Raw genomic sequence first — 17,827 nt, 5'->3', positions numbered from 1 at the left:
TATGAACCAAAAGGTCATCAGTTCGATTCCCAGTCAGGGCACATGCCTGGGTTGTGGGCCAGGTCGCTGGTTGGGGGTGGCATGCGAGAGGCAACCGATCGATGTTTCTCTCACACATCAGTGTTTCTCTCTCCCTCTTAAAAAGAAAGAAAAAGAATTTAGGAATCATTGAATTAAATGCACTTTCACACTTTCTACCCCTCTCCTGTCCACACTTTCTACCTTTCTCCTTTCATACTGTCTTATCTCGGCTCTAAGTAAAGCACTAGAGTTTATGAAGGAGGAGAGCAAGGGAGCAAGCGACCTTGGATGTCACTGAGAACTACCCGCATTGCTTAGATGAGGAAACCGGCCAAGGCTGTGGACAAGACTTGCCCAAAGAAACGCCACATGGTAGTGTCTGGTGCTAGAAATCCAGGTCTCCCAACTTCAATATTGTCTGCTCTAGCATGCCTTTCACCTGCTCCTGCAGATTTGCATTTTGTTTGCGAGGTTGTTGAGCTTTAACAAATAGACAGCCAGATATTTCTCCAGCAAAATGGGTTTATTCAGGAACAACAAAGAATTGCAATTCAGGACCTGTGGCCTAACGGTAAACCATGCTCAAGTCCAGAGAAACAAAGGAGAGGGCTACTCTTTGATGGACTTCAGAGGGCCTGTTGTAAATGAAGTGTCCACTGGAGGAAACTAGAAGTTTGGAGTACAGTGACTTTTCACTGGCTGAGTTATGGCAGTCTCCCATTGGCTGAGCTGTAACAGGGCAAGGAGGAATCTTTCCTTTCTCATGCTCAGGTAGTAATGTACAATAGTATCACTTCTTATTGTAGATGCAAGGTATGTCTCTTCCTATTGGGGTTAATAGTCTGTGTTCAATGATATGTGAGTAAGAGTTCTCTCTTCTGGCCTCCTATTCCATTTTAAAAGAAGTTTCTCTTTATTAATTTTCACAAGCTTAAGGAGAAATGAAAGTCACAGTGTCCCATTACATCTTCCCTAGTTTCTTTGGGCAAGTCTTGTCCACAGCCTAGGCCCGTTTCCTCATCTAAGCAATGCGGGTAGTTCTCAGTGACATCCAAGGTCGCTTGCTCCCTTTGTATTATCAAAGACCATTATTCTGATCGTTAGAGAGTGTGTGAAGGTGGGGCTTTTTTTTTCTTAAGTGTCTGTGCTTACTGTTTCAGACAATATTTCAGCATAATCTTGCAGAGGGAGGGAGAAGCACAGAAGATTAGAAAAATAGCTGTTTATTCAGCAACTGCCACTGTATTTCCTCACCACTGCTAGGATGAGGAAGTGCTTGCCTCTGTCAACACAGGTTCTGATCCCTCCTGGGGTGCAAGAAGGAAGCAGCATGTAGAGAGGTACAGACTCCACCTCTGAAGACCTGTGTTCTGGTCCCACTTCTGACCGCAACTAGCTGCATGATCTTGAGCACCTGCCATCTCCTCTCTGGGTCTCAGTTTCCTCCTCCCTAAAATGTAAAGAGTAGGAAAGAGGATTGTGTAGAGGATTTCCAAAGTCCCTTTCAACTTGGACGTGCCGCAGTTCTCTCACTGATATGTGGGCACTGGCTATGCCACTTGGGGTCATTATACTTCCCACACCTGATGGCCTCATTTCCTGTCTGACCATGCACAGCACCTATGGATTGTGGGGGATTTGGTGACCAACCACCCTGCCAGACGAGGTTCACACAGGTAGTGCTAGACCCTGGGGCTCTTTGTTTTGTTTTAACTTTTTTTTCCAATTACAGTTGACATTAAATATCATTGCATATTATTTTCAGCAGTATAGCATAGTGGTTAGACAATTATATAATTTACAAAGTAGTCCCCCAATCATTTCAGTACCCACCTGAGGACCATACATAGTTGTTACAATATTATTGACTATATTCCTATGCTGTAGGGCATGGGGCTCCTAATTTTTCTTGCCCTACTACTCTAAAAACGTTCCTTTGTGGTGGCTTGTATGTACATGGGTCTTGTTTTTCCAATTAGATATTAAACTCTTTGAATGGCTCCAGAATTCCCAAAGCAAGTATTAGACAGGCAAAGTGGTCACACCTGCTCTTTCTCTTTCAGCACCCACTGTTCTCCCTCCCCTTCCTTCATAATGCATGTACCATCATTATTCTACTTCGTTATTTCTACATGGACGGCTACAAAGTCATTGCATCTGGTATTCCTGCCTCCAGGCTTACTCTTTTGTACTACAGCTTAAAAAGTGCCCTACGGCTCCCAACAGCAAAATACACTACTCCCAGTTCTCTGCACACACACACATCGGGCCTTCCACAGCCCCACGATTTAACCCCGCCAAAAAGTCTTTTCTGAAGTTTCTCTGAGACCATCAGTGGACCACTGTCAACGCTTCCTTGCGTCTTTCTCTCTTTAAGCGCCGGAGGGCTCGACGGGGACGACGAACTAGAGGCCCGGGGGCGGGGAGGGGGCGGGGGCGGTGAAGGGACTCAGTAGCGGAAAAGGCCAGGGCTGACCCGCCCCTTTTTCCTTCCAAGCCAATCATTAGTTAGAGTGGGCGGGGCCTCGCGCCGGCACTTGCGCATTAAGAGGGGCTGGTGGAGGCGGAGAGGTGGAGAGGCGGAGATGCCGTCTCCCGAAATGAAGTCGCGGGCGGTGGAGACCCAGATTCTGCTGTTGTTGGTTCTCCGAGTGGCCAAGTCGGCGCTCGGGGCTCAGCGCCTCTACACTCCGGACTGGTCGAGTCTGGACTCCCGGCCACTGCCGGATTGGTTCGACAAGGCCAAGTTCGGGGTGTTCGTGCACTGGGGCGTGTTCTCGGTGCCGGCCTGGGGCAGCGAGTGGTTCTGGTGGCACTGGAAGGGTGAGGGATCGTTGCAGTACCAGCTTTTCATGAAAGAAAACTACCCTCCCGGCTTCAGCTACGCTGACTTCGGGCCGCAGTTCACTGCGCGCTTCTTCGACCCAGACGACTGGGCCAACCTCTTCCAGGCCGCCGGGGCCAAGTGAGTGCCGCTGCGGGTGCCGTCGGAGCGCCTCCTCCCGGGATCGGAGCAATGGGACGGGGGTTCGGCGGGTGGGAGCCTAGCTGGGGCGACTTGCCCAGGCTCACACAGCCATCTGTCAGACTTAAGATACCCCCAGGTCATGTGTTTTGTCCCCTGAAGGATGCAGAATTGAATGTGGCATGCCTGATCATAAGGAGAAGGTGCGTCTGGGTTGAGGACTAGAAGAAAATAAAATTTTCAGGGAGGTGGTGGGTGGGAAAGCCTTCAATATCAACGCCTGTGTGTTGAGAGGATGGAGCTAGGTGATGCCCCATTGTCCATTCCAAGCTGACAACACAATCAGGATTTTAAGCAAGTGGTAGGGAGTGTGGTCCTAGTTTATCTGTGAACTTCAACACGTCATTTCACCTCCCTGTGGCCCCCTTCCAAGGCTACAGAAAGGGATTGTGTTAGTTCCTTTCAGTTTTAGTATCTGTGAGCAGGGGAAGGGAAGGGAGTCCTGGTGAGCAGTATTTGGGGCCACAGCACAGATTCTCCTTCATCCGCTCTTCTTATGAAGGGTCCTTGTACATGAAAGCGCTCAAGAGATGTCTGAATTGTCTTGGGAACTATTGGAGCTCTCGTGTGAACGGATGGAGAACTGAAAGTGGAACGAGCTGAGGTGGGGAGGACGGCGACCAGGAGCCCTGAGGTTGTTGAAGGCTGAGGCCAATCTTGAAGAAGTGATCCCTGAGGGCAGTATGTGTCCAGGTGTTAAGCCAGGGAATGGTTACCCTTAGCTTCTAGGAGGAGGATTAGTTTGGTTGCTGGGAGGGTGGTGGGTTGGAGAAGAGGAAGAATGGAGACGGTCAGGTCTTCCAGCTCCTGGCTTAGAGGAGCCTTTGATCCTTGTCTCTTCAGTCATCTTCCAGGTTTCAGTTCCTCTTGGACTTTAAGATTTCTTGTACTAAGCAATTACAGTGACAGTGTATGGGACTATAAGGCTGGAATAAACAGAGGAGGTGTTCTCTATCTTCTAGGAGCCTTAGAGATCCATAATTCAAAATCAGAAAAAAATTAAAATGTGGGAAACATTCTTTGTCCAGGCCTCTTTTCAGGGACCAGGTGACTGGCCTAGGTAGAGGAAGGGAACTGATGTCCCAGACTCCAAACCTCACCGCTCCAAGGTGAAGGTTCTTTCCCCAAACCAGAGGATTTAGACATGGCCAGAGGGATTGGTCCTCTGCCTGTTTTTTGTAAGTTCCATGAGATGAGAATGATTTTTACATTTTTAAGATTTTATTTGTTTATTTTTAGAGAGAGGGGAAAAGAGGGAGAAAGAGAGGGAACGAAACATCCGATGTGTGAGAAATACATGGCTCAGTTGCCCCTCACACTGGGGACTGGGAATAAAACTGGCGACCTTCTGGTTCACAGGCCAATTCGCAGGCTGGCACTCAACCACTGAGCCACACCAGCCAGGGAGATTTTTACATTTTAAAAGAGTTAGGGCCCACAAAGCCTGAAATACTTTCTGGCCCTTAAAGTCTTAGAGCTCCTCCCTCTAGCCAGTGATTAAATTATCTCTGGGATTCCACCCCCCACCCCCTGCCCCCAGCCATAAAAGCAAATGAAATATTGAGTAATTTGGCAGTTATTTCAACCCTTGCCTTTACCCCCAGCTCATTTAGACTTTTGTCGCCTCTGTAAATGAGAGGCAATTCATGTGGGCTTGGTAAAACAAACAGCTTACTTTTTTTATCATCTGCTATTTCCTGTAGAGGTTTCTTTCTTCTTTAGAGCAAAGACTTCAGAAAAGCTAAACAGCTCTGACTGGTGTGGCTGAGTAGGTTAACCGTCATTCACACAAACCAAAAGTGGCAGGTTCGATTCTTAGTCAGGACACATGCCTGGGTTGCAGGCCAGGTCCCTGGTTGGGGGCGTGTGAGAGGCAACCAATGGATGTTTCTCTCCGTTCCATGTTCAGAGAGCCAGTTCCAACCATTTCCAAGGCCTCGGTCATGCTGGGTAGGTTCATGTTCATGGCCCACTGCCCACTTCCTCTCCTCATATGGTTTTGATGTCCACAGGTATGTAGTCCTGACAACGAAGCATCACGAAGGCTTCACAAACTGGCCAAGTCCTGTGTCCTGGAACTGGAACTCTAAGGATGTGGGGCCCCACCGAGATCTGGTTGGTGAGCTGGGAACCGCCATCCGGAAGAGGTGTGTGTCTGCAGACGGGTGATCCGTCATTGCTTCTGATCTAGCAGCCATCCGCTGTGCCCTGCCTTCTCCACTCTTGGGTATTTTTGAAATTTCCATTGAGCACGGAACCTGAGGGGCCTCTGGCCTTGGAATTAGCAGAGTTTGATGCTTGGCAGTTTTTATGTGACCAAACGGGACGGCATTAGAGAAACTCCTGGCTCTGGCTCTGTCTAGCTGGGGGAAGAATGCCCAGCGTAGACCAGAAGGGCCCATTTGTACTCTGAGAAGGATGCTTTTTGGAAAGCCTTCCAATCCAGGCCCTTTTCCAGTGTCTGATGAACTCCAGGGCCTGAGTCTGTCATCTTTGTGTCCCACGGAGTCATCAGCACAGACCCTTGCAGGCACCCAGCGGGGGTTTGGGTAAATGATAGATCGAGAGGGAGCTGAAAGCAGCAAAAAGTAAGGTAAGGAGCCACTGGGTTGATTCTGGTTAATGCTCCCCAATATTTGCCACTAAGGAACTTGCCAAGATAGGAAGTGGCAGCAGCAGGATTTAAAACCAGGGTTTCCGGTTTTGGCCCCCACAGTTCTGAGTGTGTCTGCCTGTAAGGAGGAGAAGTGGTATTTGCCCAGTCTCGGCTCTGTTGTGATTTGGTCAACTCGGTGTCCTGTTTAAGGGGTGGGCCCACTGCCTGTGTGCGTAAATGAAGTTTGATCAGAACATGGCTGTGCCCATTCACTTACGTGCTGTCTATGGCTACCTTCATGTTAACGTTTCGGAGTTAGGACAGAGACCACAGGCCTGCAAAGCCTGAAATACTTCCTGGCCCTTTAGGAAAGCGTGTGCTGACTCCTGCCCCCTGTTCAGTCTTCAGTTTCCCAATGATGTGCGTTGACCATTGTCCTGCTGTAAACCTCTGAGGGGTTGATTAGGTTCAGACTTTAGGGTACTTGATTTTTATCTTCTTTGTATCTCTTTGGTTCCGGAGTCACGTGGTGAAATAACTAACGCCAGCTCTCTCTGCCTTGCCTGTGTCGCAATGCACCTTGCTGCTTACTTGCCTCCCAGGGTTTCCGTTCCTCTCACTAGCCTTAACTCCAGCAAGCTGTACTGTGTATGAAAACAGGTCACTTCAACCACGTTTTGCTTTGGGTATATGGAAAACTCATAGTCAATAGTAGATAAATGAAACAATAAACCTATAATCATTCATTTCAACTACGTGGAAAATGTTACTAATGATTTTTTTTTCTGAGGGATAAGATTTTGGATATGTTATTCTTTATACTTTTCTCTATTTTTCAATGTCTCTATAATATGTATTATAATTGATAGAGAAAATATTTTTTTAGTGGACTCTATATTATTATTGAGATAATTGACTTAAAAGTTAAAAGATGGTTTAAATGACATTTGATGTTAACATATTTGTGTATAGCCCTGGCCAGGTAGCTCTCAGTTGGTTAGAGCATCATCCCAGTATGCCAAGGCTGTGGGTCTGATCTCTGGTCAAGGCACGTACAAGAATCAGCCAATGACATAGAGAGCAGGCTGACAGCTGTGGGGGTGAGGCGGGGAGGTTAGGGGGTGGAGGGATCAAGCAAAAAGGAAAAGACTCATGGACGTGGATACCAGTGTGGGATTGTAGGGGGAGAGGGTATAAGGGGGCTAAATGGTAATGAAAAAATACAATAAAATGTATAAATAAATAAATAACCTCAGGGAAGTGGGGGAAATCAACCAGCAAATGCATAAATAAGTGGAACAACAAATTGATGTTTCTGTCTCAAGTCAATAAATAAAAAGTTTTAAAAAGTACTTATGTATAAAATGTAGTTACGCATACTATCAAAAACACAGTAAACCAATCGTTGTGATTGACTGATCAGAGATAATTGAATGGTTTGGGACCCGCCCCCCCATGCCACGTGCCCTCATGTGGGTGTGTCTCACTGAGGTGTAAAAATGCTGCCGCTGATTTTTCGTAAGATAGACTGTTTTCGCCACGTTACAGCCACTGTCCTGTTCTTCTGTTGCAGGAACATACGCTACGGGCTCTATCACTCGCTCTTCGAATGGTTCCATCCACTCTACCTGCTTGATAAGAAAAATGGCTTCAAAACACAGTATTTTGTCACTGCAAAAACAATGCCAGAGCTGTACGACCTGGTTAACAGGTAAAACACGGGAATATTTGGGGGCTAGGACTTTTGTAAATGAAGTCAGAGCTTTCTGTAGGGTACTGTGCTGTCAGGGGGAGAGGAGCAAAGGTGGAGTACGAGGAAAATCTAGAGGACATCGGAACAGTGAAAGTGGTGGTTGTATTGAGATGACATGTGTTTTTCCTCCCACTCTTCTGAACTTCTGTAATGCGGTCATATTACCTTTATAAATTGAAACAGTCAAACGGAACCCAGGATGGTAGTAAGTCAGATTCCCCAATCAGGTCCCTCCGCACTTGCCATTCTCTTTGTCAGGATCTTAGAGAGGCAATAGCATCTGGTGGGCCCTAAGCCCTGAGTGGGAGTTGGCCTTGGACAGATTTACATTTGAATCCTGACTCCTGTTGCTTAAAAAGCCTTGAGCAATCCCTGGCTGGTGTAGCTCAGTGGATTGAGCGCAGCCTGCGAACCAAAGTATCGCAGGTTCAATTCCCAGTCAGGGCACATGCCTGGGTTGCAGGCCATGACCCCCAGCAACTGCACATTGATGTTTCTCTCTCTCTCTCTCTTTCTCCCTCCCTTCCCTCTCTAAAAATAAATAAATAAATCTTTTTTAAAAAAGCCTTAAGCAGATCACCCTTCTGAGCCCCAGATTCTCACTGTGCAGTGGGGATAATAATGCCTTCTGATAGGGCTCAGAGTAATATGTGAAAAATATCTGTCACTGTGCCTCCTACAGAGTGTTGTTATTATTATCAATATCACTTAAAGTGATCAGTTTTACTTTGGGATTCGTCTCGCCTTGTTTTATTCCTTGCTGGCCCCTCTCACGCCTGGGGGCGGCTAGAGGACAAGGAGCAGCCGTCTCTGCCTGGGCTCTCGCTTAGAGAGGTGCCCGGACCTGGACTTGGACCTGCCTTGCATCCACGTGGTGTCTCTAGGGAAACCGTACGGTTGTAAGAGACCAGCCAAGGCCTGGAGTCAGACAGAACAGGATCTGGAATCCAGTTCCTTTTCCTGCTGGCTGTGTGGCCTTGACCAAACGACTTCATCTTCCCAGACCTCTGTTTTTTACCTGCAAAATGGGGATGATTTACACCATAGGGTCACTGTAAGAACTAATGAGGCAATGAATATAAAATGCCTAGTACAGTTTCTCACACGGAGTGAAATGCAGATGATGTTATATTTTGCCTCTGAAACAGGCAGTCTTTTTCCTGGACATATTTGCTGTCCTGGTTATGGGTACATACAGCATAGGAATTGGCCGGCAGGCAGATTTACATTCGAATTCCAGCTCTTGTTTAGTGACAAGCTTTTTCACCTAAAACAAATTGCCCTGCTGAGCATCAGATTCTCGCTCTCTAAGGTGGGACTAATGATGCGTACCTTACAGGTACACACTCACACTCACACCTCCTAGGACTCAGAGTAATAAGACATGAAAGGTGCAGCTGTGGCTCAGGCGGTTCTACAAATCCTTCGTGGCTGAAGCTCTGGGTAGCTGTCCAAAGGTATGCATTGGACAGAATAGTTCAAGCTCTTCATACATCTCAAAAGTAAAAACCTTAATCCTATAGTTCTGGAGCACCATTTCTTAAAAAAGATTTTACTTATTTACTTTTAGAGAGAGAAAGGAAGGGAGGGACAAAGAGAGGGAGAGAAACATGGATGTGTGAGAGATACATCCATCAGTTGCCTCTTGCATGTCCCTCCAACCAGGGACCTGGCCCACAACCCAGGCATGTGCCCTGACGGGGAATCAAACCAGTGACTCTTTGGTTCACAGGCTGGCACTCAATCCACCGAGCCACACACCAGCCAGGGCTGGAGCAGCATTCTTTTAGTTGGAATTAGTTGCTGGTGGGAGACCAAACTGTATAATACTGATTACAACTCTACTTTTTAAAAAGTCATTCAAAGAAAAAGATGAGGGGGAAAATTTCCAAAATGCTGTGTATTTAACAGTGGTTATGAGAGCAGAGGCTTTTTTGTGTGTAAGTGGTGGTTTTGGTCTCTCGTTTTCCACAATCTCTGCCCTGTGGTAAGTTACGGCACTTCCAAAGTGGAAGAAAGTTAATCTTTAATTATTCTTTGCAGTCCTGACCGCATTGTAAAGAAGGATTCATAAGACGTCACCGCAAATGGGTTCAGGCAGTGACCTTTGTGCTGCTGCGTGTTTTTCAGGTATAAGCCTGACCTGATCTGGTCCGATGGGGACTGGGAAGCTCCCGACGGCTACTGGAACTCAACGGGTTTCCTGTCCTGGCTCTACAATGACAGCCCAGTCAAGGCACGTGGTTGTATGGCTTCTCTCTTACTTATCTGTTGTGATTTTAAAAAATGTAAAGAGGCAAGCTCTGGAGTAACAACAACAGTGACAGCAGCAGCCACAATACAGCGAGTTTCTCTGGGGGCTACAGGGACCCGGGGACTTCACGGATGGTCAAGTCCTTTCACCTTTAATTCTTTCCCCTTCCTCTAAGTAGAGGGACTTCCTTTTCTCCTTTAATTCTTGACTTTGACCACACAGGTTTAAATCTTGTTAAAATTAATATACCAAACCAATAGCATTAAATGATAGGAGTAAAATGCAAATGTCTACAACTTCACCTACTCTTTGTTGATTATGTAGTTTACCTCTCAAGGGGAAGTTTTATTTCCTTTATATCCAGATTCTTGAGGGAACTTTGTCCTCCTCCCCCACCGCCCCCCACCCCCAGTCAACACGGCCACGCCGCACAGGAGTGGTCCGTTCACGGCGTGTGCTGTGGTGCATGTGCAGAGCGGCAGCAGCCTTGGTCCTCACTGTAGGAAGTTTCAGAAATGTTACATGTCCTGGATTCGTTGTGGATCTAGAAAAATCTATGTATAAGAACAGTTTGAATTAAGCTGTCTTGGTAGATTCATAAACCAGAAAGTGGGAAGAAAGGAAAAGAGACCCTATGTGACAAATAGGGACGAAGTGAGAGTGCTTTTCTGGGACTTGACAAATGCGCGGGGACTTTCAGTGGCACGGCATCGTGGTTCCCCGCCAAGGGTCCTCACACAGGGCGGCCTGGCTGTGCACCCTTGGGTGGGATGCCGTGGACCCTGGTTTCCCACTCTTGTTCTGAATGCTTTCTTTTCTTTAAAAAATATTTTTATTGATTGATTGATTCTAAAAGAAAGAGGCAGGATTTGTTGTTCTACTTATTTATGCTTTCATTGGTTGATTCGTGTATGTGCCCTGACCGGGGATTGAACTTCAACCTTCACTTATTCAGACAATGCTCTAAGCAACTGAGCTACCCAGCCAGGACTCTGAATGCTTTCCCATGCATCAGGAAAGACTGTTATTGTGGAGCAATAGTCACTTTAGGAAAGTATTTTTAGGAGAAATAGACCCTTCTCCTTACCATCCCCTCCGTCTGTAGTTCCTGTGCAGTCTGCTTGTCTTCTCTCAGCAGCCCTCAGTGCAGTGCAGCCGCCTCTCCCGCCGCCCCCTCTAGGGTTGCAGCGCGCCCCGGTCGCACTGCACGTCTTTCCCTGCCTTCTCCTTCTGTCAGCGCTCACCTGGTCTAACATATTCCAGATATCATTTACATTGCTTATTATCTGTCTCTCTCACCGAAGTGTCAGCTTTATACTTTATAAGGGCAAGGGTTTGGGGCAGTCCTTGCTATCCCCAACCCTGAGAACAGCTTTGACTTAGTTAGGCACATAATTCATGTCAGTCAAACGTAAACTAAATCTGGCTGCTGACGATTTATATTCTCTCCTAGAAGTGTTAGGAAACATCCTGAGTCAGGTTCTTCCATTTATGTGAATCCCTAGGTAATGAACTCTGATGTAATGTCATAATTGTTCACACACCTGTCTCCTCAGCTACTTTCTGCTGGATCTCGGAGGGCCAGAACGGTGTTTTATTCACCTTAGGTGCCCCAGCATGAGCCTCCTAGTGGGAGGAAACATTTGCATTTATATATTCTGTGTAATGATTTCTCATAGTTCAGCTAAACCTCGAAGGAAGGAAAAGAATGCTTGATTTGTTTACCTGGGTCATGCAGTGGGAAGAGTCCTGGGCTGGGCCCAGATACCTGATTCATAGTCTCAGCTGTCCGAAACTACCTGGGGTTATTACCTCGGGCAGGTCTTCTCTCCATTTCTCCTCTGATGAAATAAGTGGTTTACAAGCTAATCTTTGAAACAGGCTGTGCCAGTTCTATTGTGACAGATCGCTGGAGCAGGGTTCCTCCGCCTCGGCACTGTTGACATTTAGGGCTGCGTATTTATGTCTTTGTTGTGACGAAGCTGTCCTTGACGGTGTAAAAAGTTTAACACATCCCTGGCCTTCCCCCACTAGATGGCAGTAGTACCACCCCCGTCGCCACAGCCCAAAGTCTCCCTTAGGCTTTGCCAAACTCCTCTGGGGCCAAATGGACCCAGCTGAGAACTACAGCTCTCTGGGAGACCAGCAGTTTTCAGCCGGCGGTGCGCTGCAAGAATGTTTAAGCATGCCGTTCCTGACTACTTAGGCAGGGGCACTGACCTCTATTCTCTTAGAGTGTCAAATTTAAAAATGACAACAGCCCACACAACAATAATCATAGGATGTGAATGAACCAAAAGTATACCTATTTTTGTCAGATTGGCAAAAAATATATTTTGTGGCGTGCCGCAGAGTTTTAGTAATTAGCTTATGTGTGCCACGAGATGGAAGAAGTTGAAAACGCTGCTCTAGGCTAAGTCTGCGCCTTGTGTCCCAATAGACTCTTAATGTGTCACGCTGTCTTATGCAGGGAAGGCAAGGCGTCTTACAATGGATGACCCAGTACGCTTCCCTCCTTTAGGATGAGGTGGTAGTGAACGACCGGTGGGGTTTTAACTGTTCCTGTCACCACGGAGGATACTACAACTGTGCAGATAAGTTCCAGCCGTCGAGTTTGCCGGACCACAAGTGGGAGATGTGCACCTCCGTCGACAAGTGGTCCTGGGGCTACCGTCGCACCATGTCCATATCCGACACCTCGAGCGAATCTGAAATCATCGCGGTAAGGCCCCCGTGAGTTAGGTGACCGCTGTCTCAAACGCGCCTTCTAACCGAGCGTGGCGGAAACGCTCTGGGTGAGCGCGCAGGTGGGTGGGACCTTTGGGTTGTCAGACGTACTCGGAGAAACCTGTCCCGAGGGAATCGCTGTAACCGCAGAGGAAAGTTTTATGTACAGAAATGTTCTCCCCAGGGTTATTTTCAGCTGGACGCGTGGGTTGTTTCCATTTCCTGCAACCGTAAAGGGGTGGTTAAGTAGATTCGGGGTTGTCTTTAATCATTAAAATATTTATTAATGTAATACGGGTAAATTCTTAGAGGGTTGAGTGAAAAAATCACTTATACTCACAACTGTATAAAATTAACTACATAGAAAAAAGACTGAAAGGAAACATAAAAAGTTAATGGTGTGGTGTCTTTGGGGTACAGTAACAAATTCTCCTTTTTAGAATTTTCTGTATACAGCCTTCATCTTTCTGGGTTGCCCCAAAGTGCACCTGTTCGAGGTCACAATAAACAAGCAAACACACACACATCCCACTAGAAGCCTTGAAGAATGTACCTTAGTTCCTCCTTATTCTCAGGGACATGATCCAAGACCCGCAGTGGATGCCTGCAGCTAAGGATAGTACCGGACACTCCCTCTCTCCCTCCCCCTCCCCTCCCCCTCCCCCTCCCCCCCCCCCTCTCTCTCTATATATATTTTTTACCCTATACTATACATACCTATGACAAAGTTCAATTTATAAATTAGGCACAGTAAGAGATTAAAAACAATAAATAATAAAATAGGACAATTATAACAATATACTGTAATAAAAGTTACGTGAATTTGGTCTCCCAAAATACCTGGCTGCACATACTCACCCTTCTTCTTGTGATGATGGGAGATGACACAGTGCTTACTTCACGAGATGAGATGAGGGACTTAAAACTGATGAATGGTTGATTTCTGGAATTTTCCACTTAATATTTTTAGACTGCAGTTGACCCTGGATAACCGGAACAGTGGGAAGTAAACCCGCGGATGAGCGGATCTCTTTACAGCCTGTTTCCCGGTGGGGCAGCATACACGATAACACAGCCCCGCACACACAGAGCACCCTGAAAGTCTTCAGATCTCTTCTGTCTCCCCAAAGCCTCCACAGCACCCCCTCAAATCTCTTCTCCCTGATCCCCATAGTCTCTCTGTATGACTCCATGCAATCCTTTCATGGCCAAGTGCTTTGTTCTAGCTTTCCTGCGTGTACTTTGTGGCTTCTGCACATGACCCTTTCCTCCCAGGGGAATGCCCATGACCACTCCCTGGAACTGGAGTTAACATATTTCTCCATCTCATAGCAGGATTTTTCAGTGTGCTTCTTTAATCCTGTCTTGCTTTTATAATGACAAAAATATGTAGTATTTTCAAAAGGGTAAAGGGCATTCACAAAGCAGGGAGAGAAGGTGCCCTAGATTCTTTTTCTTCTCTGAGTACCTGTGTGTTCTAGGCATTATGCCAGGCTTAGAATTCCTAACTGGGTTTCCTTGTTTCTGCTCTCTCCAGGAACTGGTTCAGACAGTCAGTTTGGGAGGAAACTATCTTCTCAACATCGGGCCGACTAAAGACGGACTGATTGTTCCCATCTTCCAAGAAAGGCTGCTTGCCGTTGGGAAGTGGCTGCGCATCAACGGGGAGGCTATCTATTCCTCTAAGCCGTGGAGGGTTCAACTGGAAAAGAACGAATCCGTATGGTGAGCCTTGTCTCCGGTCGTGTGCAGGAACCGGACCGTGGCCCGTCTTGAGCTGGCCGCTCCGCGGGTCCATGATGTTAGAAGCCACACCGGAAGTCATCTTGAAGGATCCCCAAAGCTGTTCTTTCGCTATTAATTTGTACCCCAGTTTATGGTTTAAGCCACCAGGATGTCTGTGACTAGTGAGGGCAGTGATAGGCTTGGTGCAAAAAGCATCGGTCAATTTACTTGACACTTTACCTTGTCTTCCTGAAATTAGTAATAGCTAATGGTTGTGTAGCACCTACAACATGCAAGGCTCCATTCTAACTTCTTTCCACCCATTTAATCCCCTCAACAGGCCCACCAAATAGATACTGTTATTACCCCCACATTACAAGTGAGAAAGGGTCCCAAAGCGGTAACACCACTTGCCTAGGAGCACAAAGCTAGGAAATGGAGAAGTCACGGTTCACACTTGGAATTATGGATCTAGTTACCTGATCCTGGACCTGAGTTTTTGCAACTGCAGCGTGGGGTGATGATGCTTTACTCCCTAAAGCTGCTGTGAGGGTTCACTGAGATAATGGGTGTGAAGCTTCCAGCAGGGTGTCAGGCGCATATGGCACGTTTGATAAGAGACGTCTGCTCGCGTTGTGCCATACAGCACAGGCCCCTGGATCAGGGCGAACACGCCCACCCCTCAGTTCTGGAGGAGCTTCCATTTAGTGGTTTTCGTCCTCTTCCCTAAGCATGGTGAAATCTCAGAATAACAAATTTGTCTTCATTGCACATCTTGCCCTTGTGATATCCTCTGATGTTTTCACATGGATTTGGAGTTGAAAAAATATTGGAATAATAAGGCAGCTGGCTTCAGTGGGAAATAACTAGTATATAAGAGTTAAAAATTTTTTAAGAAAACATAACCCAATAGAGAAGAAAAATAGAAGATATATCAGGAAAAGGCTGCTTTCTTCCCACAGACTTTACCTGGTAACGAGTTATTGTGTCTGTCACTGATGTCAGTGACAGACACAAGGTCTTGGAATTGGTGGTTAATAGAAAGGGAAATGTATGAGGTCACGTGTAATCACCTTAGGGGTCAGGGTAACAAGCCCGTTATCTCTGGTAACGATGCCCTTCTCCCCCAGGTACACCTCGGAAGGAGCAGCTGTGTACGCCATTTTCCTGAAATGGCCAGAAAATGGAGTCTTGAGTCTTAAATCCCCCAAAACTACCTCCAGTACACAGGTGAGGAGCCTCAGTCGGTCCTTGCAGAGATGTGACAGTTTTGAAAGGAACTGGCAGGTCTTCTCCACTTCTCTTTTCCTCCCCAGGCTCCCCCGTGTTTATTCCCCTTTGGACTGTCTTCCCTGCCCTGGCCCGGCTTGGTGGTTTCCTGCCATTTTCAGGCCGTATTCTGTACTCCCTGATGCATTCATGTTTTCTCCATTGCCCTTTTCTTTCCTCAGATAATTATGCTGGGAATTCAAAAAGATCTGGAGTGGTCCAAAAGCCCCCATGAAGATCTCCTCATTCATCTGCCCCAGTTACCACCCTCTGCTCTCCCATCGGAGTTTGCTTGGACCATAAAGATGACGGGAGTGGAGTGATCGTCGGCGTTCAAGAGGAAAGGGACGCCATCTATTGTTCACTGTTTTGATTTTCTTCTTCCAGTACCGTTGTTGCAATAAACTCCTCTTTCCTACCCAGCGATGGCTTTCCAACATATTTTAATCACAGGAACTGAATGCCTTACTCTGCTGTCTCCGTGGCTCAGAGATCTGAGACGCCTCACCAGCATGTCTCTCTCTCTCTCATCAGCAGAAGAAAGAACCGTACAGTTAAGCTTCGAGTTCTTCCTTTCCAACTTTGGAAATTATCTACAGTGCAACCTTCCCTCCATTCCCTGTTTGATGACTGGCTTACTCAATGACTTCAGATAAAGAATAAGCCAATTCACCATGTTGCCTATGGGAGGAGATTTAAAGTTTGTCAAGCTCAACCACCTGCTCTATTGATTTGGCATCAGCTGTCACCAGCACCCCTCACAGAGCGGGAGAGAAAGAGGCTTTCGAGGCTAACGGTCAGCTCTTCAGAACTCTTCAAAGGCAGCTAAGGGCTCTGAAATTCAGTCTGTGTACAATGATACTATGAAGAAAATGGATGTGATTCTGCCCTGCTTTTTAAAATAGAATCAAATAAATTTTAATGTCAGATCATTTCTACCAAAAAATGTGTGATAGCTCTCTTTTCCCAGTTGCCGTATGGACTGCTCACTGCAGCATTGCGTTTCTGTGTTTGAGAAGGGCCGGGCGCGTCTCTTTAAGGCAGAACAAATGAAGTATCTTTGTTTTTCTGTTCCTCACTTCTAGTACCATTCTCCTTTTTTCTTTTTCTTTTTTTAGCATCAAGCAAAAAAAAAAGGGAACTTTATATGGAAAAGCTTTAAAAAACATTTAATCAAAGAAAAAGCATTTACCATGAAGAACTAAGTACATGCAAACACTTCGGTCATGGGTTTTATTTTAGGTCTGGGGAAATGTGGGAATAATTGGTAACAATCATTTCATACATACCACAGGTAAAGAACAGAGAGATGGCTTCTTACATCACAAACATCTTCTTAAGGAAGAAATAAATGACCCATTGTATTGTTTTTACAAGTCACTCTTCACTAAGTGTGACTCATTTTTATACCCATTGCACTTATAAACACATTTTCTATTTGAACAGGGTAAATAAGTAATTTCAGAAGTTCATAGTATGTAATTCCAGGCATTATCGTGGAAAAGTCTACAGGACAGAGAGGAATTTGACATCAAGGCTGGAAGGGCTACCCTGACTGGTGTGGCTTTAGGGGGTTGGTCACTGTCCCACAAACAGAAGGGTCGCTGTTTCCATTTGGGTCAGAGCACATGCCTGGGTTTTGGGCCAGGTGCCCCACTGGGGCATGTGAGAAAACCAATTGATGTTTCTCTCCCTCTCTTTCTCCCCCACTTCCCCTCTCTCTAGAAACAAATAATGGCCCTGGCTGGTGTGGCTCAGTGGGTTGAGTGCCAGCCTGTGAACCAAAGGGTCTCTGGTTCGACTCCCAATCAGGTCACATACCTGGGTTGTGGGCAAGGTTCCCAGCAGGGGGCACATGAGAAGCAACCACACATTGATGTATCTCTCCCGCTCTTTCTCCATCCCTTCCCCTCTCTCTAAAAATAAATAAAATCTTTTTTAAAAATAAAAACAAATAAAAATTTTAAAAAGCTGCAAGGGCCCAGACTTACACTCTCATCCTAGAGAAGGGAAACTGAGGGATATGGTGGGGAAATGGTTTGTCCATTGTCATATAGCTGGACTCCAGCCAAATTTAGTACCATTCTTTTGAGTTAACTACCAGTTCAGCCTCTTAAATTGTGATAGATCTAATCAAATGTTCTACGACTTCTATTTAATAGATGTATTTAGAAATCTCTGCCCAACACTTAAGGAATATTTTTCTGGAATGCATACGGGACATTTACAAATGTAAATACCACAGAAGCAGCATCACGTGGGCTGTATAGTATGTCTGCAACATAATTAAAAGATCATAAAAACCTGAAGAAAACCTGTATGTTTGGAAATGTTAAAACACATTCATAAGTAACTCAATGATCAAAGAAGGCACCTGCTTAAAACCCTTCCAATGTATTACTGTGAAGATAACTTTTATTAATATATCTCTGAAGCCCTGTAGTCTGGTCCCTGCCA

The 17,827-nt window shown here is 46.2% G+C and overlaps 1 protein-coding gene across 1 annotated transcript; it reads left to right on the top strand.

The window, feature by feature from the left end:
• The first annotated feature begins 2,567 nt into the window (after positions 1 to 2,567).
• Positions 2,568 to 16,316, top strand: FUCA1 (alpha-L-fucosidase 1). Its single transcript, XM_045859037.1, has 8 exons — positions 2,568 to 2,986; positions 5,059 to 5,193; positions 7,216 to 7,353; positions 9,526 to 9,631; positions 12,171 to 12,371; positions 13,914 to 14,101; positions 15,232 to 15,331; positions 15,553 to 16,316. The coding sequence occupies exons 1-8, from the start codon at positions 2,607 to 2,609 to the stop codon at positions 15,691 to 15,693; spliced, it is 1,389 nt and encodes a 462-aa protein (XP_045714993.1). The 5' UTR covers positions 2,568 to 2,606; the 3' UTR covers positions 15,694 to 16,316.
• Positions 16,317 to 17,827: the final 1,511 nt, after the last annotated feature.

Source organism: Phyllostomus hastatus, unplaced genomic scaffold (genome assembly GCF_019186645.2).
Source record: "Phyllostomus hastatus isolate PE091 unplaced genomic scaffold, TTU_PhHast_1.1 phas_scaffold_182, whole genome shotgun sequence".
Classification (NCBI taxonomy): Eukaryota; Metazoa; Chordata; class Mammalia; order Chiroptera; family Phyllostomidae; genus Phyllostomus; species Phyllostomus hastatus.
This window is presented reverse-complemented; position numbering and strand designations above follow the sequence as displayed.

Coding starts and splice junctions, on each gene's coding strand:
- FUCA1 (XM_045859037.1), top strand. CDS start 2,607: ATGCCGTCTCCCGAAATGAAGTCGCGGGCGGTGGAGACCCAGATTCTG. Junction 5,194..7,215: donor GGAACCGCCATCCGGAAGAG/GTGTGTGTCTGC, acceptor CTTCTGTTGCAG/GAACATACGCTACGGGCTCT. Junction 15,332..15,552: donor AAACTACCTCCAGTACACAG/GTGAGGAGCCTC, acceptor TTCTTTCCTCAG/ATAATTATGCTGGGAATTCA.